This window comes from Hylaeus anthracinus, unplaced genomic scaffold (genome assembly GCF_026225885.1).
Source record: "Hylaeus anthracinus isolate JK02 unplaced genomic scaffold, UHH_iyHylAnth1.0_haploid 12001, whole genome shotgun sequence".
Classification (NCBI taxonomy): Eukaryota; Metazoa; Arthropoda; class Insecta; order Hymenoptera; family Colletidae; genus Hylaeus; species Hylaeus anthracinus.
In genome coordinates this window covers 3264110-3290148 of record NW_026534348.1, presented here as the reverse complement: position 1 = coordinate 3290148, position 26039 = coordinate 3264110, and the positions used below count along the sequence as shown (strand labels likewise).

Sequence of the window (26039 nt, the reverse complement as noted above, 5' to 3'; positions counted from 1 at the left end):
ATCGTCTTATACCGATGCATTTACCGAGAGGTATTAATTACAAAATGCGCGCGATTCCGTTCCGAATGCTCGGCGTTCCGATGATTGGAAAATGTGTTTATTTCTTTGCGCGTTTGTCGTTGGAGTTGTATTTACAAAAATCCCTCGGCGTGCTCTCCGCATTTATCCTACGACAGGGTAATCAACGAAGTACGCGAGTAGTCGAAGCTAACGATGAAATAAATTCGCTGGACGTTACTCTAATCATTACCCTGGAATACTGGATCTCGTCTCGTCTCACGAGAGAACGTTTCGCGTCGGCTAGGAATTGCGTGCGTTACGGGTCATCAAAGAACTCCATAGTATAATTTAATTTAGAAACTCGCTCGCATTGTACATTCTTGTTAATTAGTCGAATTCAAATCCACATTTATCTATGGATTAACAGCGTATGCGTCCAGCTGTTTCGCGTTTATTAGCAGCCTGTTAGGACTCCCGTCGAACGAAACCAGGGAAACGTTTGATAACCCGACGCTGCCAATTTATAGGTGGGAAAGAGCTCCGGTGGCAGAGTCGGGATTAAACCGAGCTCTCGCGGTGATATCGCACAGTGAGAGGTCGAGTCGCATTTCTACCCGCGTTCTTTTCAATTCTCCCCTCCGCGAGCCATCTTCAAATCATTTCTTTCACGTTTTCTCTCATGTTTTTTTTTTTTTTTTTTTTTTTCGGTTTCTGTTCACTCCATTCATTGACCAATCCGAGACTTTAGTTTCCGCACGCGCGACACCGTAGGCGTTCGCTGCACGCGAATAGAGTCTATATCTTCTCGAGTGGTTGTACGTACGTTACAGCCCAATAAACCTGATTAACATTGGGCGTTCGTTAATTACAGGATCCCTCTATTACACTGACTTAGCCATGCGTTAATGATTTCGCGGGTGTATGGATATCCGACGTATCGACGAACCAACGATACGGAGGGTCGCAATATGCATTCGGATATGCGCGTCCTAGACTAGATGGATCCGTATTTACATATTCCTGTCGTGTACGCTCTGTATACCCTAACGCGGTACCTCTAATGATAGATAGGGTTACTCATTAATTGCTACCGACTCTTTTCATCGGAACGCATCGATCACCCCTTGGCCGTATTTTCATACTTTCCGAGCCTTTGAAATACCTGCCATTCAAAACGTCAGGCTTGGCGCGCGATCCGAGTCGGTTGTTATTTATTATAATTAGCGATTTTCAACCGACGATATCGGTGCGATTTTGTTACAGATAAGCATCGAGGTACAAGACGCGGAACGGTAACGAAATGGCGGATAATCACAGAAGAAGACGATACCTGACCATCAGCATACTTCACATCATCACTATCATGTGCCAAGGTATGTTCGCTACGAATTATTCGCTACAATTTATTCCACGGCACCTTCAGCTCTTATTCGTCATTCTACAGAGAAGCGTCCTCGGAAGTGCAATGCAGTTTCGCGTTTTTATTATCGCGGAGATGGCGAAATCTAGTTTCGTTTAGGGCACCACGCAAAAGAAAAGTATTGCGTGTGATATACGCGTTACATCTATAGCAGCCGTTGCTAATGGTATTCGCGTAATTATAAAGGAAACGTGTACCGGCTACGAATAGCCGGGTAAATAATTACACCGGGTGAAATAACGTTGGTTTATACCAAGTAAATTAGTATTATATTTCGATTAGATTCGCGCCGCATACCTCTGCGGAATTTAGTGTACCGGAGGCAAACGGAATATGCCGAGTATTTAAACGAACACCTTGGAAATGCGAGAAAAGAATTCGGTTGCTTGGAAAGAAATCCAGAGGATTCGTTTTACGAACTCCAATCTGGGAAAGTCGGATAATTAAATTTGTCGAACTGGTTCGAACGACATCGATCAAATTTTTTTGGGTCGAGTTTAAGAAAATGGGTACAGAGTAATTTCTTGCGCTCGCGTTTCGGTACTAATTGGGGCACGAACGTTGCATTTCTATGCACAAAAATACCGACGAGTTCACCATTTGTACGTCGCATTATCTGCCACTAAAGATACGGTTTCAGCTGTACGCTTAAACACCTCTTGAAAAACGAAACTTTCGTTGCACCATTACTCCTGGCCGTGGAACTAGATTCGCAATTTTCTTAAACGTAATTTGCATCGTTTTATACGCGAGACATCGCAGTCCGTTATCTCACGCTGGCAATAAATAAATTATAATTCGCTGGAAATGTACTTCCATCGGTTCAATTTCGCGGTGTGCGAGTACACGTACGCGCGCGTGCTGCAACTCGTGTCTCCGTTACGGCAACTTGCCACGCTCTGTATTTCCAAGAAGGAAACGAATTCAGATCCGGATAAATATCGTAAGTCACGACAACGTAACTACAGATACACGCGAGAGAGATTGTTTTATAAATAGCTCGACGAAGAACTGTACGCGGCCATCGAGATGGGCCGATAAAACACATTGCGTTAGGGCTGCCGGCATTAATCAATTTTTCATTCAACTGTACAATATCTTAGCGCGATGTGTCGGTCTCAGGTCGTTGAATGGAGGAAAGCCGATGCGGGAGGTCCCAAGACCGCGGGGACGGCCAACCGAGCGGTGGGAACTCGTAATTATCGTTAAATAAGAAAACAGCTCCCATTCCTTACGCTCTTTTTAGCCTGCTCTCTCCCAAACAAGATATATATTAAAGCTGAGCGAGGTAGACTTCGTTTCACTTTACCATCGACATTTCAGAGTATCCCAAAATTTCATTTATCCCAGTTTCGGTTCGATCAGTTCCGACGAATTCTTTACCCTCGTTCCGCGTAATGATAATTGGTAGCCTCGATTGGCATCGCCACGCTCCTCTAACGGCCAAGTAATCTGAGAATTCTGTACGGTTATTGGCTCGCCGTAATTCGTTAATCGAATTTCCGGATTGACGGTTCCCTCGCGAAACTTCCAATCGGTCGGACGGTTATTTCGCTCTGTTTGAAGAGGTACGTACAGGCTCGGGAACTTATTTCGCGAGGCCGGAAATTCAAACAGAAAATGTAGGCGCGTATAATGGGAAGACGCGGGTATAAAACCCACAGACTGCGGGCGGCGTTCGCGAGAGTCGAATCGGGGACGAATGTGCCAGAATAGAGCATTCCTGAATTCGACGATACGCGCTGTTTGCCTTTCCAATACTCGCTTCGTATCGGTTCACCTGCGAAATGCCGCGCGGAACCAAATCGTGAGATATCATCGTCCGTAGAATCCGCACGGACGCGCTATCGTTCGCGGGTCTTCCGAATCGCCGGATGCCGAGGGTTACGATTTTTACGCGATTTGCAAAATCATTCTATGCAACGGTAGCGTGAACGCTAATACCAAACGGATAGCAATCGTGGCGCAGCGGTTCACTTGAAAGCGGGTTAGGTAGCGATTGTTATCTTGAGCTGGAAGCGCGCACCGCCCGACGTGAATGGAATAAACTTACTAAAGGAGAACAAAGTTGATTCTCCGCGGCTTTTACTGCACCGAAACTAGCTGGTCCTCGTGGACTTGTGTGTCGTATGTAATGACATATGTAATGTACATACTGTCTACGCGAAAATACTGTCTGAGTAGGTTTGGGGTAGGTTTTCGGTGGGGCGGCAGTATCGAATACCGTTAATGTACATACTGTCTTTTGGTTTCCGCGCCTCTTGGGATACGCTACGATAAATAACATCCCGGCCATTCTTCGTGCTTAAAGTCGGTCGTCACGTGTCGCCGAGTCCCGCAACGACGGATCCATCGTCGGTGCCGACGCATGCACGTATTTCGTTTGATTGCGTCAAGTATCGTCGGCGGTCGAGAAAAAGTAAGGGAAAAGAGAAGTCTATGTACGTGGCGGAATAGGGGGAAGGCCGTGGTTACGTTTTTCTTTCCGTCGTTCCGGCGAATGGAAAAACTTCTGGTTATTCCCTTGGTCGACAGCGAGATCGTACACCCTCGATGCGGCCTTTGTGCCAGGGGAAAAGAGAAACAACCAGCGGAAAGGAGGGAAACGAGGAAATCCTTTGGAAAGGGTACCTTACCTGGCGGTTGGTGTTCGGTCGACTTCGGAGTCGCTTTGGAAACTTTCTTTTTTCCATCGGTTTAGTCTCGTTTTTCTCGGTGGCTCGCCGGGCTCGGAGCAGCCTCGTTGGTCGTGCGAATGCAAAAACCCGTATTTAAGATGTTATCCTACGGCGAGCACGGCCGCATTCAAAGTTAAGACATTAAATGTACATTAGTGCCGTCACACGACCGCTACTTAGATCGCGGACCCCGCTGCACAGCCACGCGCCCATACAAACACTCGCGTGCTCACGTTCTTCCACGTTATCCAGCTTTTTTTCTCGCGAACCCCTCCGGCTAGCCCTTTTAACGCGCCTAACAACGAGGAAGCCTCGGTGCGAGAAGGGGCGTCCGCGTCCGAGGGTGCGATGCGCGTGCCCTTGAATTCCTCTAGGCGCCGTGGAAATACCCAACCGAGCAACCCTCGAATTCGCGCTGGCTGCCGCGGCGAAACGTAGGGAGATCGATTTGTCGGTGACCGGGTAGCTGCAGTGGCATCTAAAAATAAAAGTTCGCGCTCTGGTCACGCAGAGAAATACGTGGAACATTTTTCGTGCGATTCCTCTGCAGGCGCATTCCAGAGGTAACTCGGAAGAAAACAAAGGTCGCGGATGCCGAGGGTAGTATTAATTAGCGCGTTTCGTGGCGGGCCGATTTTTGAAGACCTTCGACTTGGACGTCTAGATTTTAAAAACTTTGAGAATTCAGTAAACAGAGGGTTAACCGGTCTATTCGTCGCGAATACACGAATTTTTAGACCGATCGAAATTGTACGAATTATAGAGAGAGAGAAAAAAAGGGAACTCGTTAACTGGGAATGATTTTCGAGCTCCTGCTAGGCGACGGCGGCGAAACGATTTTTCATGCGATAAGTTGTACAAGTATCGTTGATACGACTCCTCGTTATGATGCGCATTCGATTCATACTTGGGTGCACGAAGCCGTACAAAAGGCGTGACCGGGAGTGGATGGTGGAAACAAGAAACATCCGGCAAAGTTTCTTCTACGTTGGCGCGCAACGATCGTTCTTTCGGCAATTGAGAGCGAGCACGATCCGCTAACGAGCGTATGTCTTTTTAGCGAAACGGATCGACGGAGCACGGGAGAGCAGTCTAACGGCGGTTTGCCGCAGAAAACGGAAACTATTCGATCGTTTCTCGTGTTGCACCACAATTTTCCCCCGGCTGGGTCGCCGGTCTCTTTATCGTACCTTCGTTTCTCGTCAACTTCGCGGCCAAGAATATTACATCGCGGTCAAAGCGGAGATCGAGACCTCCCCTGCCTCCGTCGCGTTTCGAAAATAGTCGAAATTATCTTTCGAATGTTGATGATTCCTCTGAAAGCTGGTGGACGGAAACAAGAGAAACTGGGTTAGCGCTATTAGCCCGCGACTATAGGATCGGAATACGTTTGACAACGACCCGCCAGAGATTCTAGACTAAATTGCCTTTTACGAAGGGGACAGCCGCGCGTTAAAAGTTCGTTCTTCGGCAAATAGGGGTGTGTTCTTTTCGCGTGGCAACGGTACCACGAACGAAGGCATGTCAAGTTATTATTTGACGTCTGTGGACTGCAAAGAACATTCCGAATTGGTACCTACCAAGCATCAGGCACCTACCAAATAACGAAATGTTGGACTTGCACGTGGTTTTATTAAAGTAGGATCGAGAGAGCGTTTCGTGGGTGACGCCTATAGGCGGTAGTAGTAGCGAAAGGGTTGAATTTAAACGCCCGGTTGCGACATCCAGTCAGAATTCTTAAGACTTCCACGACATCCTCGAACGTCACGATATCCATTTACGACTCGAGTAACCGGCCATAACATAGTGTTTGCTCGCTCTCGCGTTACACACGGCGCGACGTCACACGGCTGTCGCGGCTCGTATTTCCCAGGTGTATCGACACACATGTTTACGCACGTGATGAGAAAGGATAACAGAGGGAACGACGCGGTCCCCCCCTAAATTGCAATATTTATACGCGATGTCCGCTTAAATGCATGTGCAATTGGTCACGTGGTAGGTCGACAGACCGAATCCAAGCGGCGATGGATGGAAGAAGGAACGATGAGGCCGTGCCCGTGGGACGCCAAGCGTCTGATGACGTCTGTGGAGTGGTACACTCGACTGGTGCGTGTCAGAGTATAATTTCCCAATAAGTTTGTAGCTCTCAAATAGTTTTATCATTTTTCTAACGTGTTTAGATTGGTAACATCGGATCGTGAAAGACGTGTATTAATTCAGACCGCGGATGCAAGAAACTACAAAATGCGCACAGTATCCAATAATTCAAAGTATCCAAAGTATCCAAAGTATCCAAAAAGGGTAAAATGAATTCTCACGTAAGTTCAATTTTTGTAGGTACGTTTGGAAAGGTTTTATTTTGCATAAAGATCCGCAGTATTTTATTTTCTCGTTGCTAATTACATTATTTTGTCGATAAAGCTATTTTTGAGTTTTGCATACCGTGCGGTTTAATAAAACTACGTTCGTACGTACCGCGGAATATCGAATATACTTTTATGGAATTACATATGCGAGCTGACATGCATACTCCATGAAGCAGTAACTTGCTGGCGATATTTGGAACTCGAGTATCGAATCGCGGCGGGGACGAGGGGAGTCCGCCTTTGGAGGCTCGATTCGAAGAGCGCGACAGTGGCTTCTCGCGGCCCGTTTAATGGCTTTTCCGTGCTATTCCCGAAAAAAGCGATATTAAATTTTTTCGATGGGAATTCGCGGTATCGTATTCTTATAAGAGGTGACGAGAACGATGACGGATGCCTCGTTGACCTGCTTTCGAAACATCGAAAAAACATTTCACTTATTTCCGTTAGGAATTGATAAAAGTAACTGGTGTTTGAACTTTCACGTCGTCCATGGCAGGGAAAATGATTATTTTTGTTGGATTACTTACTATAATGCAACATTTCATTTTACTACAACAACAAAAAAAAAAAAAAAATGTACCAAGAATATAATAGGATCACTTTTGGATCCGACCGTTTTAGATTTGGCTGAAATTTTTGTTCATATTACTACCCTACTTGATACCTTTTTGTGAATTTTTGCTGATTTTTGTACCGATCCAAAAGAAAGTTACGAATTTTTAAAAAAGAACTGCGTCTTTTTCAAACAGCTCTGCCAAAAATTGACCAAATTAAACGTTTCTGGTCTGAAAATATGCGTTTTTGAATTAACTTTACGAAAATGAAATAAAAATATTTGAATCCGACTTCTTTAAAATTTCTTGATTTTTCGGAAAAAGACTTGATATTTTCAAATTTCGACACTTTTAAAATTGTTCTTTTTTTTTCCTCGAAAAAACTTTAATTTTGTCCATGTTTCTCCGTGTTTCGCTCGTTCTCCCTCTCTTATTATCGTGCGCGATAAAAAAAAATTTAAATAACACCGCGACCGCGGACCATTCATCGCCACTATCGCAGATGCATTCGCGGAACTAGGAGACGCGGTCGTGGTCAAACATTAATTGTATCTGGTGTACGATCAGCAACGGTCAGCAGAAACAGTGAAAATTACCGTCGTTTCCTAGACTACTGGTTACGTACTCGCGCGTATATATACACGCTTACAGTCGCGAATACATATTTGCGAAAGAAGTATTTGTCGTTTCGGTAAACCGAGTAACCTTAAATATTTGACGAACGTCCTCTCGTATTTCCCGCTGCCAACAATCGTACTTAACAATTATTGTACTTTTATCGTTTCTCGAGACCTGTTCCAGCCCTCTCTGTGAAATATTTCATCTCGATTCGTTCGATTGCGTTATTTCAATAATGTTCTATTCCGGAGAATTCGTTTAATCATCGACGATGAAACCCAGCCTTCTATAAAAATTTCGGTGAAAAATATCGAGTGCAACCGATCCGGCCGTACGTTACGCGATTCCCAGGTTTTTGTGTCGGCTTTTTTCGTGCCCGTTTCCGCTCGGTTTTAAATTGTTTCGTAAAACACGCCAGAAGTAAAAATGAACGAAATGCGCGGCACGAACCCGTTACGTTTACGTCGTTTGGGAATCGATATCGTACCCCGAGATTCCTCTTTCTTCGATGCTCGAGCTTGGCTTGGGGATCACCGGTACAGTTATCACCGATTGCGGATGCTTGAGATGACGAGACGGTTGAGCAGGAAGCGCCTTAATGCGCGGCACCACTCTAATTTCGCCTTTTCAGCTTCATCGAAGGTTGGAAATGCAATATCGTCGTCGCGGGATGCTGCACGAAGTATTCCTGACATTTCCAAACTATTTCCAAGACGGATTTCTTCGTTCGCCCCACGGGCCGCCGGAAAATCAGACTCGAATTCCGTTCCACCTGCTAGTGATCCGCCGATCGCTCGCGCCCTTAATTAATGTGTACCTCGCTTTATTAATTTATCCGTCGAATTAATCCCGATGTGGAACCCGGGCACGCCACTTCTCGTCTACGGGATGGATTATGATTTTTTTGAAGATCTTAAAATCCGTAACATCGGTATACGACGCCTTTCGTCCGATCCCTGAGCGCGTAACCGCGCGAGTCGCGGGCCCAATTAGTCCACGCGTACTCTCGGCACTGTTTTCAGCGCGGTGAAAAGCGCGAGATCGCATTCAAAGATTCCAACGGATCCCTTGAAAAGCGTAAGGGGGATAACGTTATCCATTCCAGCCGTTCGTCGACCCCGTCGCTTGACATTTTCCAATGATAAATTGCGGCCGGCATAATTGCAAAAAGGTCGAAGAGGGAAAGTGCGGGCCGTTAGACGGGGAATGTGGGTCAAGTGCTCGCTGACGTACCGCGTGAACGGGAACAAAATGTTTAATTGCGATGTCCTTTCTGTTTTCCCTCGCGGGGTCTCTCCTCGCGTCATCGCTCGGCCACGGTATGCATCACCCGACGCGAATGCCACTCGCCGTCTGACGACGACAACGGAGGATCGTTTGTTCCAGGCCTGAAAGGATTATGGCGGCCCGCCGTTCTCGCAATTATACCGCACGGCGAAATTAGTGCCACAACTACGGTTTTGTAGCCGTTTTCTCGGCGTCGAACTTTTGTTCGTTGAATTTTCAGCAACAACTTTTACACGGTGATTAAGGGGGGAACGACCGCGATGCTGCATTTTCGAGGGCTTTCGTCCCGGGAGCCGTTTCACAAAGAGAACGCCGAGCCAACGGAATTGTTTCTCGCGCCTGGATGATAACGAGACCGACGCGACGCCCCCACCACCGAAAATACCGAACCCGATAGAAAACCGAACCCGGTCCGTACGTCGGGGATGCGCCGCATTGCGGCGAAACCGGTTGCGGCTGAATTTTTAATCGAAGTCACGCGCCACTTTTAATACCGACTGCGATGCATCATTTATGACAAGCACCGTGCCTCGCTCCTCCGGATCGAACAGTTTAAGAACATTTTTATACAACCGGGGTGGCGGGGGGGGGGGGGGCGGGGCGGGGTGTGGGTGGATATCGAAACGAAGTTTCGTCAGAAAAGTACGAAGGGGTAATAATTTCCCAAGGATTTCATATCGCTAGTTTCTCGATCTTTTAAATTTAAATGCGTCGCGTAAAGTTTGAAAATCCTTTCTTAAAAATTTCTCCAATCAACCGTAACAGCGTCGCTCGCTGCGAGAGTCTCCGGTTCCCTTAATCAATTACGAAAATAGTTTCCACCGCTGGCATAGAAGGCGACAGGAAGGAACGATCTGGCTGAACCGGTCCTTACTCACCTCTCGAGAAGTAAATCCTTGAATACCGTCCACGCGACCGTTCGGATGGATTCCATAAGGTAATCAGGAGGGGGGGGGGGGAAAGACGTATGGAAATTGCTACTCTTGGCCCGACTCCACGGGACACGAAGAACAACGAGCCGGGCCGGAACATCCTTTATACAATTATAGTTTTTGCGCGACGCGATCCGCTCGGAAATATGGAAGCGAAAAGAGACGCGGATCGAGGGAGACGGCGAACGAAAGGAAGCGAGAAAGGCGAGCCAGGGGGCGAAGGCTGGGAGCGGGTAGATAATAGCCAGGATAGAATTGTTCCAGGAGCAAAAAACCAATCCATCCCGGCGTGTTATCGGATGGTAGAGACGCTCGCGGAGCAAGTGCGCTCACGTTCTCATCCCCTTCTTCGGAAAATGCATGCCTCTCCGCCGAAATGGCTTTATCCGTGTGCAGCTTCGAAATACGCCGCGTGGAACAAACCCTAGCAATTCCAGTTACAATAATGCCCCCACCCCTCCCTCCGTCTGTACACGATTCGAGGCGAATAGTGCGGCGACGCGACACGGGATTTTATTTAAAACGAATCGACTCCGTGTAATGTTCGCCGTACGTCGCGTTGTCTTCGGCAAGAATCTCCGAACCAGCCGTAAGCGGATGAGATCGATTTATAATTTACGTTTTAAGATCGAAAATCTTTTTATTTTCTTCTTTCGAGTCTACCGAGAAAAAAAAGAAATACGTCCTGTTCGCGATCAGTTAATCGTGAGACATCCTGTCGTTTGATTTTCAATCTCTGCAACTCTGTGTACATTTTTCGATTAAACCCGCGGCAGGATTCAGCTGCGGTCGGAGGTCAAGATCAATCGGGACGGTAAGAAATGCAGCGAATGGTGGAGAGTCGGCGCACGGGGCAACTTCTCGAAAACGATTAATGCAAAGTAGCTCATCGGTGTCAGTTAGCATAACGCTAAAGGTGCGGCCGTATCGCGGCGGAGGGTCCGTTAAGCCAGGGCTTAACGTCGAACGGTGAGGCACCGTTTGTCGGACCGTGGCCGCAGACTCGATGCGCATTCGCAATTTGTAAGCCGTAACGACGCCCTTTGTGCCGATAATACCCGTATACGATTCTTTGACCATCGCCAGCTGCACGGGGAAGTGGTCGAGCATCGACCAAGCTTTTCGTTGGGAGCGCGATTATTCGACCGCGATCGCGTAGCGGGGGCGGCGCCGAAAATAGATGCCCGGGGGCTGTAACGAGGACTGGGTGAAATTTTGTTTGGAATAATGACGTTGCCGTTGCAAAATATCTCTGCGCGCTTCGCTCTCGAAAATCCTTTAAATGATTTAATAGATACCTCGATACCAGGAATTATAACCAGCGAGACTCACTGAGCGCGTTGGTTCACCTGTTGGCTCCGCGCCTCGTTCGTTCGACTTCGGTTTATTAAACCGAGGCTGGAACTGAGCTTGATATCCCGGACGGCGGTGACCTGTACAGCGCGAATCGAATCACGAAAAAGGAGCAGCTGTGCACGAAAAATTGGCGACTTTAATAAAACGTTGAAGCGGGCAACGAACGAGCGAAACAGATGACCTTCGCATGACAGTTATTGGGCGGCCGGACGAGAGACCGGGTTTAATAATGCTGGACAATCAATCTTGCTACTAAATGCGTCATACGATGAAAGATTCCCGTCCTTCGGAACGAATAACGCCGTTCGTACGTGTTCACGCGGGCCGAAGTAAGTAGGGCAATACCGCGCGAAATCGTGTAAGTTAGGTTACAGGTCCGTAACTTTTCAGCGACCGAAACTGTGTTTATCAAACGGCCCCGTGATCACCTGGCGCGTCGTATTCCGGGCGAATTATATTGGCGCTTGTTACCGCGCGAACTATTTCTCCAACTATCCACCGTATCTTCCGGTATTGTTCCTAATCATCGTTAACGACCTCATGAATGTAAATCATCGCCGACTAATGGGTATTACGCGACTCGTAATAATGATTATGAATAATAATCATAGTAACAAAACGAGAAGGTCGAAATAAGAAGGAAAGCGCGGACTCGAGAGCTCGAGAATATCCAGGCCCTAATTTGAATAACACCGCGACAAATACTAATTTCATTCTTTCAGTGTTTGCGTCTCCGTAGTGCCTGGCAAGAAAGCTTGTGTGCGCGAAGCTACGTAACCGGCGGCCCGGGAGGGTGGAAGGTGGAATGTCTGGAGTCTTAGATTAATCTAGGGGTGTGCTGGTGTGCTGGTGCTGCTGTTTCCAAGCTAAAGTTTTCCTCTCCAAGTACGGCAACCTGGGTGGTAACTCCTGTGACAGGGGGAGAGGATACTTGTCCAATACTCGTATAAGTATAGTCGAGGTAGACCGACTAAATGAATATAAATGACGCCCTCGCCACGGACGGTGACCAGAACGAACGTGTACCGAGGATTTTCGGTGTCTGCGAGCAACGCTTCCGCACTCTACCAAGTCCTTGCATCGCTTAGTAAGAGGATAATGTATGTACATGGACGAACCGCGATGCAAACGAGTCTTCGCGATCAGCGTTACCGTATCCCGGGAATGGGATATTCTGATGAGTCGTTCTTTCTTTTCTTCAGAAATTAGAAAATAGATTTCCAATGGAAGTTCGGGGGTTAAATTGTTTGAGCTTTCGATCTGAAAGTTCCGTGGAACCCAAAACCGTGGAAACTCTTTTTATCTATTCTAAAAGTGAAGAGAGGTTATAAAGGGGTATAAAGAGGTTTTTTTTTTTAGTGAAAATAATTTTTTATCTTGAGGGTTAACGAAAGAAAGAACACGGTGTGCTCGTTACATTGATTACAGAAATGTACGAAGAAATTCAGGAAAATAGAACCTCAATCGTCCGCGCGCGTTTGACGTATTTTCCAAATCGATACGAACTTTGTTAGGACAGAAACAAACGTTGTGCAAATGTTTCGCACTATTTGTAGCTTAACGTTCAGTTTAATTGCGCGAGTTCGCGCAACGAGAAAGGATTTTTAATTATATTTAAATTCGTAATGAAAATCGTGTTTACAGAGTCTTTGTTGTGAGTTATCGTATGACGTAATGGCAGACGGGTAGTAATTAATTTCTATGAAGTAAAACGTACGAGCAATTTATCAAGAGATTTCCATTTGTGTAGCAATCTCTCGAATAAGTCGACGGGCTATGTAATGGATGCCAGAGAATAATCTGTTGCTATTTTGGTTATGATAATACAGGTTTCCCACGTTAAAATATTTCAAGTCGAGACTACTCCAGCTTTCTTATGGTCGGAGGATTCCAAAATTTGATATTCACATTTCGTCGATTCTATCGTCCTAGGATCGAACGGACTCCGATGGTCGTTAACCAATCCGCGTTCAATCTCCGAGGCAATTAAACATTTATAAAAAAATTTTTTGAAAATCGTCTATTTTTAAAAATGTTACACTGGAATTCCCCCTTAATTAGATCCAACGTTATCCTTTCGGCTAGCGCAGGCTCCACTGACGTTAGCAGAATTGGTTCGCGCCGAACATGAATTTTAACACATTTTTCTGGGTAGCCGGGCGCACTCGCGATTGATTTCGTATCAAACGAAATTTGTACCATATACGGGCGGCAATAGTCGACGGAAAAGGGTTCGAAAATTGGTCCAAAGGAAATGGATGCATATGGAAATAAATGCAACCTTTCGTTTCATCGCGTTCCGCGTTCGTGACATTCCGATAAATTCGACATTTCCTTCTAATATAACGGAAAAATAACACTTATTGCGCGTTGTGTGTAAAACGACGAAATCTACGTTACAAATAATTTTACCGCGAACGTTGGACGTACGTGAATATTTGCGTTAGATCTGCGACCATTTTTATTGCGGCTCGAAACGTCAACGTCCGCGCGACAAATTGTGCACGAGCACCAGCTTCCTGTCGATCGTCGACAAGTTTAATAGGTTGTGATATCATTCCGAAGAATAGGACCGATTCTCACGGGGCTGTGTACACTGTTAGATACTTGATCCCTCCGCGAAGTTTACCGGAAAAAGGATACGCCGGGAGTGACACAAGTTTTGTCAACACGAAGAGAGTCCGCAGCTACGATAAAATCCATACAAGTACAATGCGGTCAATGCGACCGGAGCGAATCTGGATGGTGCGCGATACACGGCGAAATAAGATCCCAGGATCGAAACTCGAGCGACGATTCGCTCGCGCAGAACTACCTGGAACGAGCAGAACTGTAACTCCTCCGTAGAGCATACAGCAGCGTCGAAGGCTTAATCGTTTATACGAGGGGTCCGAATCGCTAGCGATCTTTAACGCTGTCCATGATTATACCATGAATAGACCAGGTTCGTGTGTCTCGTGTCAATAGAGACCGGGCGGCGGAGGTTAGAAGGGTGGAAATCGAAAGACAAGCAATAGCGGGGGACGTAACTACTGACTAATTCACCGGAAAGCTCTCGAAGCAACATCTGGATGCTCGCAGACATCGATCACTGCCTCGTATTTAACTTCCTTTCGTGCGTGAACCAAGCTCGTCCTCGAATATTTAAGACGTATTCTTTATGCAACAGTCGTTCGCGTTGCGCGAGCAGAAGTTACACCCTTTTCGCCCGGTGGCATTGTTTCGGCATCGCGTCCATGAAAATTGCAAACTTTGCTCCATTAGTCTCCATCCTTCTTCCGAGCTCTCGAAGAACCCCTTACTTTTACATTGCTAATATAGAGCAAAATTAAGGACGACCTCGCAAACTTCCGCAACGAAATTAAACTGCCGCGCAAACGGTCAATTTAATTACTTTGCTCGTTTTTATTTTCACGCTGCTATCCCCCGGGCGAACTTCTCGGCACCGTCGCGGACCACCCGTAACGAGAACCGACGGAGATCTTTGACGTATAATCCGGACACCGAGAGCGCTACAGCCGGGAGGAAATTGATGTACTTTAAAATGCTTTTCCGGATTCGCGAGAGGTGGCTCGATTTCCACTCGAGAGATTTGCTACGTTCGACCGCGGCTAATGTGGTAACCTGTATGAGAAACTGCGCCAAAAATTACTCGCTTAATACTCGTGAAAAATGCTAGATCCATCGGTCGGTTGGTACGACCCACGTTCAGAGATCAGAAAAAAATCCAGAGCACGTCGTTTTCCCGTGCGAGAAAGGAACCGATCCTAATCGTAGTTCTTTGATCTCCCTGGCTCTTGCTGCGTCGCACGTCGGATTAACGACGCGGGATGGTCGTATCGGGAAGGCGTTAAAAAGTTCATCCGTTGTAACTCGTGATCGCGGATCTAACGATAACGATCGAACCCGTGCACGCTCCACATCCTCCGGATTTCGGTGGGAATTGAAAAAAAAACAAAAAAAAAAGGCGCGGTTATAAGCCGCGGCGGAGCAGCGCTCGGCCGAAAGCCAATGGCGTCTCCCTTGAATGTAACAGATTCTAATGGTAATGCTCATGGTTACTGCCGTCGAGAGAGACGGAAAAATAGAGAACGAGACACGGGAGTACCGGAACGCGAGCTCATCTCTAATTACTTTGGAATATCAGACTCGTTAAGGATACTGCCGCGAGCCACTTACACGCTACTTATTGCAAGGCAGACTTTTTCCCTCCTCCTCCCCCACTCCCCTCCTCTCTCTCTCTCTCTCACCTTTGGATTTTCGAATTAACGACAGCCGTTAAATAAATATCTCCGGGACGAAACGCGGTATAATTTCGTGCCCGCGACGCTATCGTCGGCGAACTTTGTTGCGGCGAGTTGAATTATCGCGGGAACTCGCCGAGTTACCGATGCCAGTGTTCCCCACCACGACAATCACACACGCGCACCCATACCTGGCCGTAATGGAATATTTAATCCCTTTTTGACTGGAGCTATTTAAATTTTCCTACCTTATGCATGTACAATGAAATTGCGTAATACACTCGAGAATAATTGGGTTTATCTTTATTTAAACGGAATGTCGACCCACCGTGCGGATCGTTCCGGTTGTCAGGCGACGCGCAAACTTTTGGACGGTAAATCAACGACACCTAGCCTCTTCTGCAGGTTTTATCGGATGTTAATTAGTGTTTTATACAGGTTGTCCCTTAACTCCTGTAAGAACCGGAAATGAGGGGTAGCTCTGTCAGCATAGAGGTGGATTATATAGTGTTCGTGATACGATCGCAAGGAATAGGAATAGAAACACTTTCTTGGCGTGTCCAACGACAGACGCTTAGTCCTATCCGGGCAATTAGACGATTGGGACGTCTCCCGCGCTTACCTCCCACGCTCAACGGGCGCGAGCCATTTGGGTCGCGTCCAAGCAGTTTCTTTTTCAGATTTTTCCTAGATAAAGCTGCCGAATCAATCCGACCGAGGTGTTGCTCGCGTCGTATCTTATCCATATAGCGACGATAAACACGGAATAACACGTTCGAGATCCAAACACCAGGAAGAATGGATCTTTCGCGAACGACGGTCGGACGGTCTCGGTCGTCAGGGAAATTCTACGAGAATTCCGCGTGTCGTCATCCGCTGATTCCCAGTCAAATAGAAGACGGAACAAAGCGGCCGTTCCTTTGCGTCCTGAACAAAGTGTTCGCAACTTAAATAATAAATATGTATAGCGGGGCTTGATACAGTGTAATTTCGCGAAGTTTATACCGCGGTATGTATCTCGCAGACTGAAACTTTACTTCGGGAGTTGAATTACCACGTGCACTTGCTCCGCCGCGGCCTCCGACGGTGGACCAGTTACGCGACTGAATGTTTAATATGCTTGGACGCACCACCATTATCGCGCTAGGCTTTGAATATTTTATAGCCGACGTCATTTGCTCACCGGCGCACACGCGAGCGTGCGTACAGACAGGAACGGACACACACGGGACCGAAGCTCGCAACTTTATAGTTCGGTCGCTTTAAATTTGTCCATAGGCGCATTCTTATGAACCCTAGTCGTTACATGCAACGCGTGAAACGTCGCGCGGTTATCGTCTCGCGAGTCCTCTTTTACGTTAGCTGCAAAATACTACCGTGATCAAGAAATAGCAAGACTTTTTCGTTCAAATCGTGTAGGCTTATCGAAACGATTTCATTTTTTTTTTTATTTGAAGATTTTGAGATTCGTTGGTTTATTTTAATTTAAAAAGGTTATCTACTTCGTCTCATCCACTCTTTTCTTCCCTAAGAATTTTTCCTGGGTCCCTGTTGCAGAAAGCGAAAAACATTTTACAAAAACGTCAGCGCTTGGTAACATTATTGCTCGGGTATTCGTCGATTCGTGTTGCTCTTTCGAGCTGGACGACGTCGTCGTTGCCCGTCAACTCGTGCGTCCACCGGTTTAATGCTTTCCCGCGGCAAGATGGCGGCGTAAAAAAATAAGTCGTCCGGCTTTGATCCGGCTTTCGTTAATTAACCGTCGCAATGCCAAGCTGTTTTTGTTACACGGCGTACCAAAGAGGATACTTTGTGTCCAGCTAATAAAAACCTATAACGTCTAGCGGCAACTTTGCGAAAACTTTACGCTTGAATTCCACCTGGGAATAAGGAGTCAAAAGTATACCGACGCGAAATACCTTGCGGAGTAATCGCGTTCGGAATACGTAATCGCAGTAGTCGGTTACGACCACGGGGAATTCGGACACATTCGCTTTGAGAATCGTTGCGATTCGGACGGTTTTTTTTTTTTCGCCGCGTCCGTTGGATTCACTGGAACAAGATTTCAAGTCGAAAGTTGAGACGCGAGACGACTGGTGCACCACTCGGCTGCCAGCCAGAGGGTGCGACGCCGGAAGAGGACAAAGTAATAATGTTGATGGCAACGAGAAAGAAGCTCGAGGGGACGCGGGGACCGAGGGGGTGAAAGAAACAGGTTAAAGTAATGAAATGGCCAAGTTTTTGGCCGGGGCCTTCTCTCGCCGAGAATGACTGCTAAGCGAATTAAAGAACCGGCTATCTCCCGCGCCAAGCAGGAAGAACGGCAACTTGTAAAGAAGACGTCGTTAAGAGTTCTTTGCAGCGTCGAACCCGAGAGATATGTTCCACGCGAACGTTCTTCCTCCAGGAAATAGTACGAAGATTACCCGAGAGCTGGGCGTCCTTATCAAACCGGAAAATGTTCGTTAATTATTCAACGTAATTTGCATACACCGCCGAAGCATCACGGTCGCTAGAATCGCCCGCAGTCTTAATGCGCGACTTACTTATTAATCTCAGGCGGCCTGGCTTTTGCGCCGCGTAAGAATTGCTAAATCGATTATCGATACGCTGATACGACGTATGGAAAATCGACGGCTGGCATCCCGGACGCGAAACAATTAATCTTTCCACCGCGTGTTCGTTATCTATTTTTCCCCCTCCCTCTCCCGTTTTGTTTTTATCGCAACAACATCACCCGGGCCGGTTGCACCTCGGAGCAACAACGTGTAACGTCGAGGTAAATTGTACTTGGACCGAATGTTACTCCCGTCGCTGACGGTTTCTGTTTACGCGGCAAAGTGTCCGTCGGTGGCCACAAACTTCGTGGATTATTGACAAACACGATCCAATTGGTCGACGATACATTGTAATTTAAATACGAATGTAGTCACAGCGGCTTGCGTATTTTCAAAATTTCGCGAGAAACACGTTCGTTCACTTTTCAACGTTCATTTGGTTGCACTTATACGGTCGGTACCATAACTATTCGTACGCTCTACGTCTATCGAACAAGTTTGTCCAATTTAAATGATAGACAAATTTCTTCAATAAAAATAAGGCGAAAGAGTACTTATGGGACCGATAGATTAAATACGGCTCTAGTCAGAAAAATCATCGATGCAAACCTGTTCGTATCCCTGACTTGGCCCTGCAGAAACGATCAACCTTTATCGGCGACCATTCCGTTTTTTTACGGGAATCGAGTTTGCGTCCCTTCGGGTGACGCGGACGAAGCCGAAACGAAACTTTAAACAGAATCCGTTACACGAGGAAGAAGCATTCGGACGAAGCTCCGTTCGGAAGGAAGGTAAATGCATCTCATTTGGCCGGATGTGTAGACACCCTGCGGGCGATAACTACTCGGAGCAACGAATTTGACGAACTTGCTGTATTCGATTAGCGCGCGCTACCCGCTGTGTAAGTAACTTGGTAGGTATTCAAGCTGCTCGAGAAGTGGAAAGTTGCCCAACCTCCGCTCAACGTATTACGCGGTTATACTTGAGTTGCGAGCTTTCAAGTGTGCGCTCAATCTGGTCGATCAAAGGTACCACGCGCCGAACACGTACCGGTTTTTTTCGCCGGTTTATCGGTTTCTAAACTTAATAACATTCGGATTGATACGCTTAGGGAAGAAATTTGGAAAGTCGAAAATTCGAAAAAGATATGGAAATAGAAAATACGTATGAAATACCTTACGACTCGTGTATCGATAAAGACGGAGCAGGTTTTAGGTAGGCGGAGTTTAAATTGAAATTGACTAACACGGATTAAACGTTCGAATCGCTGGCGTCTTATACGCTCACAGTGTATACGTTTCTCCACAAAGTAAATTTATTTGATAGTTCAAACTGCGTCCCGGTCACAACCGGCTGGAATCTCATTTCGCGTTGGATCCGTACGTCCGGTAACTAAAGTGGAATCCGGACGTGCTATTATTATCCTTTATCTCGTATCGTGAGCACGGACAGTTAATCGTTAGAGCAGCTTGTAACAAGGTGTTGCCCGACAGTGTGCCACTTTGCTTTTCGTATCGCGTCGCTTGTGGCTCTCTGGGTTGCTCCATTTTCAGTTACCTTGGATCGTTCGTCGTATGAATGGGTACCTCCTTCGTTAATTCGGCGATTAACGAGCTGCTGTTAATAAACCTTCCGACGAACCATACAAAATTCCATAAAATAGCAGTCACAAGTGGATTTTCTTCGTTTTCCGATTTTTCCTGTTGAATCGTTCAGCACGTGTTAGCGGAAAATTTTGTTTCAGGAATCACAGGTTTCGTTGTTTACACCATTCCAACAGACATAATCCTTTCTCCGTGACGCAAGCTCTCGACATTCATTCCCACGATCGGCAAACATGATTCGTTTACCCGTCGCGAATCGAACGCGTAATCCCGAATCCGCGATCGTGTCCGGCGCGCAATTATTACTTAAATGAAACAAATCCGCGACTTTTATTTTGGATCATACCGCGGCCGTTTACTAGCTCGACGAATCAACGACGGCCGGTGGCGCGTGGGCGGGAATCGTGAGCGAAAAACCTTTTTGAAATATCGCGAACGCAGCGCGTTTCTGTTCGTCGCTCTGTTACCGTCTGTTACGGTCCGTTATCGAGCGACGAAATTGTTCGTATCCGATCGCAAATGTCGACGATTCGCGTCCAGCGGATTCTGTATTTCGTTCCGTGTGATTGGTAATCGACGATATCGAGAGTGATAAGTAGAGAGGGGTATACCCTCCAGTGGCGGGGATGGTTTCGGTGCATTTATGGAGACTTTACTGTATTCGGTATAGAACGGTGAACGTCATTAATGGTTTTAATGTTATTTAACCGGAAAAATCGAAATTTCAAAATAAAATGTACTCCGTCTCATCTTTCACGTTACTGTTCAGTTAAGAGGAACTAAATAGTATTTCTAGGACGCATCGAATTCCGTTTTATCTTTATGTCAAGGGGTTGAACGATGGAAAAAGCTATATTCCCGAATGGCTACGAAAATGGAGGGTCCGGAGTTTTTATTTTCAAGGGACTCGGGCGAAGTCGAGGACGTCGCTCTTTTCTTAAGGACGCGTAAAGCTTCTCCGAGTCTCGAGCGTACGTGTTAATTTAATAAGCTAATTTGGCGTCTGGCCAGCGTCCCGAGGTTTCTGGTTTCCATCCAGGCCAAATTGCACGGTCCTACGGCGTCGAATAATTAATTAATTATCGGATCCACCGACTCGCGGCAACTACGCGTATAATACTAACGATCCAAGTATTCGCCGGCTTTAAACGGAAAATCGAATTGCTTCTTGGTTCTCTGTTTTTCTCGCTAACGATCGGATTGTTTCGGTTGCTGTGACGGGCGGGATCGGTTACAATCGCTCGGTAATCAGAAGCAATTAAACGACGCACGACGGGATGGGAAAACTAAACATTTATCTCTTCGTTATACCGCGAAAATGAGATTCTATTTGTCGCGAAAGGAAACGAACGGATGGAAAAAATGAGAGGAACGAGAAATTGGTTGATTGTCTCGACGGATGTGCATCCGTTGATACGGTTTTTGATACGTGAAATTTATGATCTTCCCGCAGACGGTATTGCTGAAAATAAAAGGAAAAAAAGTACGTTTACGGCGGGAGGGGCGCGGAGTAGAGAGCAAACAGTGTGCAGCTGTTTTCACGTCGCTTCCCGTGGGATATCGAGAATGCTGAAAGTAACGTGTATAGGTATAATATCAATGTCGATATCGTTCGCGTTTTGTTCGTTATTTTTCGTTTACATGTATAAAGGCTCATGATACCCCGAGAATACGAGATGCACCGAATGGAGACGGTTTAAGCTTCTGAAAATAGAAACTGGGACGCGCGTCAGGGGGTGCAAGTTTTTCCAGAGATACATTAGGTACATAAACTACATTTAGAGACGAAACAACTAGCCGCTCGTTTATGCTAGGCGTTATCGCTGCTAATTTTCGAAATTAAACACTCGACTATATTAATCCTCTTAATCGACTTTCTCGTTCAACCCCGTTCTTCCCTCCTTCCTTTATTATCCTCGTTCGTAATTACATCATACATGATGAAAAAAAAAAAAAAAAAAAAAATGCGACACTCCAGACAACTTTTCTCGTTTCTCGTCTCTAGTTTCTCGGAGTTATGGCCACGAAAAATAGGGACGTACTCGGGCCGACGTCTACGGACGGAAACGATCCTCGTCCCAACGTCGGACCAAGTCTCGCGTATGTTGGCTCAAATTTCCTTTGAAATTCTAGTAGCGACATCAGCCAGCACGATGCGCGGCTTAAGATACAAAGAAATATCCGACGGTTGACGAGAGTTTTCACCGGAATTTACGTAAAAGTGGGTGAAAATTATTAGCGATGGAAATTTGATAATGCCCACCGCGTGGCACGTCAGGTGCATCGTTTAGATTTACGACACCTTCAGCCGAATTCACATCGCAGTTTCTAATCAGGAAACTACGCCGTCTGACTAGATATCCGTCGCCGGCGCTCCTTCCATTGGGCCGTGCTTCCTTTCAGATCATCTCTCCGTATCAGATACGGCCGCCCAATGGAAATTTGATAATGCCCACCGCGAGGCACGTCAGGTGCATCGTTTATATTTACAACACCTTCAGTCGAATTCACATCGCAGTTTCTAATCAGGAAACTACGCCGTCTGACTAGATATCCGTCGCCGGCGCTCCTTCCATTGGGCCGTGCTCCCTTTCAGATCATCTCTCCGTATCAGATACGGCCGCCTAATGAATTTATGACGTTCATTTCGAATGCTATCAACGCTCAGCCAGGACAGATTTATCGTCGATTTACGTACACCGTCGCGTTCCCCTTGGAAGCTGCAATTCGCATTCAACAACACGCACGGTGACTTTGTTCCGACCCTTCGACGAGGACAATTCCTCCCGAGTCCACTGTGCGCGACGACCCGTCCTTTTCAATTAGGCGTTCCGGAATAGCGGCGTTATTAAAGAGTGATCGAAGACGAAGCAATCGACGATGGTTCGCGCGAGAGAACATTATTTTCAGCGACGATTGCGCGAAATTAGTATCGAATCCATAGCAGGGGGGCGCGTTAATTTTGTAAAGGTTCCTGCGATCGGCCCAGAATGCACCGTCGCGTCCAGTCGGGAACCTTAACTCGCCGCTGTCAGTTATTAACGTAGCTTCTCGCGCTCGACGGGGTGACCGAGAACAAAACCGACGTATTTAAATACGTTCTCGCAGGTCGGCGGTGTCAGCAGCGCCGCCGAAATCATATTCTCGTCACAGCTGGCCGTGACCGATGCTCTCGCGTGCAGCGGATATTTTAAAACTATTAAGCCCGCAATTTACAGTAACGACCGTTATCGCGTAGCAAAGTAACTCGTACAGGCAAATGTCCGTCCATTACGCGCAGCATAGTAATTAAGCGGCGGTGTCCCGCAACAATCCACGTCCGCCCGAAACGGTGTAAAATCTACAGGCAGTGCTAGCCCGTCGTGTTTACAACGGACGATCGATTCGACGAAACTTATTACAATTAGAGAGTTCAACGTATCCTTCTCCTTCCCTGGCAGCTGGTTCTCGCGCGCCATCGATAACCGCCCTCTGCGAGTGCCATCGGGATTTTGACCGAAGGACCAACAGGGACGCCGATGCACGCCTGTTGGTCCTGGGAATTTTCCTGGGAAACCATTCGTCTAATAACGTTCGCGGAGTTTACGTTGTCGCTGTACAACTGGCGCGCACGTTCGCCGCCGGCAGCACGCGATTTATCAATCGCTACGCCACGGAGTTTGTTCCGCGCTCTAATCAACCTTTATTCATTGCGGTGGCTGTGTCTGTGGAGGGAGATTGAGAGAGGCGAAAAGGAAGGGAGCTAAGGACGGATTGGCTCGAAAGGCGAGACTCGCAAGGAAAGATTTTTAGGTGTCCGATTGTTTTGATTTTTGGAAAAAGAAGATATACGTTTTTTTTTTATATATCGGCCCGTTTGCATTCAGGGGGTTGAAACGACCCACTGAAGTTTCAGCTGCAACGTTGTTATTTTAACGCTCTTCCGTGAATCGATCATCAAATTTCCATTCTTATTGGGTTGTCCAGAAAGTTCGTGGCAATTTTGAAGAAAAATTCAAAGGCACATTTGAATTTTGATATATATATTTATTGAATTATATAAATACCATTTTGTTCCACGACCTTTCCACCTTTTACACTCGTGTCAATTGTTTTCAATCATTTCGATGAAAACAGACGTGTACCACCTACCGAAAATCTTCACGGACTTTCCAGACAAACTAATATCATGTCCCTGCGACATATCCCTTGATGTTTGCGTTGCTTACGGAAAATCCGAGAAAACGATTCGATCCCTCGAGTCCAACGACACCCCGTCGCGTTACCCATCGAAGAACCGGTCACCGTTGAACAAATCTCGCAATTTATCGTCGACTTTTGCGATTCCTCCGTCCACCATCGATCTTGCGTTTCACCAGTGTCAAGGTAAACCACGCTTTCGCGTTGTTACGCTCTGATAACACTAATCTGTAGTTACTGGCTGGTCGATATACCCCGTGCAAGCACCCTTCGCCCATTGCTCCCGCATCCCATCGTGCCCACCACACGCGCGCGTGTGCGCGGACGATCCCCGTACGTGTGCGGCTCGCAACATTATCGGTAAATCCGTGACAGAGTCGCGCAGCGTCGAATTCGACGGGGCCGGGGGTAAAACAGTGGGGTGAACGTGGGATCGGCGGGGACACGGGGACGAGAATTGACCACCGTTCTAACTGCTACAAAATAGGCGTGCGGTCACGTTTGAAATCCGGATACGGCTATACTGCTTTCGAATTTAATGCCCTCGCTCCCCCGCCGCCGTGCGTCGATTCGCCCTCGCGATCCTATTCGATATTGATTTACGGCCAGCGAATCGATGCGGTTTCCACGATTTCTGTTTACGATGACAGCCGCGATTCCCGATCGTTTTTATTGCCTGCATCGCTTCGCAATCTTTAAAATTAATTATTTTCGACTGACCCGGTACGCTCGGGTACGTTATTGCGCGGCTCCAGATCGAAATAGCGTTGTGGTGGACGTAGCTTGTATACGTAGCTGCATATCGGTGATAATGGTCATCGAATAGGGCGAACGCCACTCGATATCCACTCGGTGAACATTTTAAATAGTCTAAGATAACTCTGAGAATCAGACAGCGAACAAAGGTATCGAAGCGTGGGCAACGAGGAGCCCGATCGACGATGGTTCCCAGGCGATAAACCGATGTCCAAAGTGCAAAGATTCACGACGGTTCTCGTCAACTGTATCGATTTGTCGTGCCGGATGCACGGAATAGCGATCGAAGCCAACGCGCGCGGCAATCTGTCGCGCGGTAAAGCCGCCGCGAACTCATAAAGCAGAAAATCTCGATACGATTTCAGGCATTTCACCGAAAAAATTCGAAATTCCGCGAGTTCGCGCAGCGGTATTTTAGTCAGGAACGACGCGGTTTCCGATATTCCGGTCGCCACGGATCGCAGGAACGAAGGAACATGAAATTTTCTGGCCAGGAATCGCGGCCGGCGCGCACCGATTTCATCGGAACCGAGCGGGGCATTCTCGAAATTCTCGGTTGCTTCACGGATATTTGACAGACCGCGCCGTTCGTTGGAATGGCTCAACCATCGTGATCATCGTTCGCGAGTCCCGATAATTCCCGTAATTGTAGCCGAGGAAATTCGTTCGGTCTGCGGACTGCTTGGAAGCGCTATCGACAGCGATATCGGCGTGCGTTAATTGCATTATCGCGACTTCTGATCGATTTTTAAAACGAGAAGACGTACCGCTGCCAGATATATAGCGCTGTTCAACTGCTTTGAAATGCCTGATAAACAGTCTTCGCGTACGATTTTCGGGACGATCGTGGAAAATGGTAATTGCGTTGCTTGTTACTCTTCCTCGAAGAAACCCGATCCGCACCTTCAGCCAGCACGTCACGGCTACCCGCATGGATTTGATAGACACGTGGCACACGCTTAATAGCAATATTGGTCAGGTTCACTGTACAGTCGTAATTAGACCCATGGCTATTGGTATTCCAAGAGATTCCTGAAGCTAAAGCCAAGCAACTACGCGACATAATTTACCGAAATAGCTGTACGATCGCGACCGGCATACCTTTGATAACGTCATTAAAGGCGCATTCTGCGGCAGAGACGCGACCGCCGGGCCAATTTTGCGAGACGACAAAGGGTCCACAGAGCGAGCCCGTGTCCTTCGATAAATCGATTTCAATAGATCCTTTTTTTTTTTTCTCTCGCGTCGTCTCCTCTCTCCGTCGCGAAGCACACGAGGCTCGAGACGACGCGATTGTCCTCCGTTTTACTACTTTAATAAAGGAACGTTAGACACGTGCCAGAGCAAAGTTGCGGTTCTCGCGAATTTCGGAGCCGACGTGTAATTCCACCGATTCTCGGTTCGCCGATATCATCGGCGATTCGCAAAGAGACGTCGTGAAGGAGAACGATGCCGGAACGTCGACGTGTTAGCGCGATAAAGGG

General features: G+C 47.1%; 1 protein-coding gene across 2 annotated transcripts in view; it reads left to right on the top strand.

Annotated features, from left to right (window-relative positions):
* The first annotated feature begins 200 nt into the window (after positions 1 to 200).
* The window catches only part of LOC128890654 (lachesin-like), a 201980-nt gene continuing 176141 nt past the window's right edge, over positions 201 to 26039 (top strand). For both annotated transcript variants that reach the window (XM_054149323.1, XM_054149320.1), the window contains exon 1: positions 201 to 1373. In XM_054149323.1, the coding sequence (XP_054005298.1) occupies positions 1301 to 1373 (73 nt within the window). In that variant the 5' untranslated portion in view covers positions 201 to 1300. The remainder of the gene's footprint in view (positions 1374 to 26039) is intronic.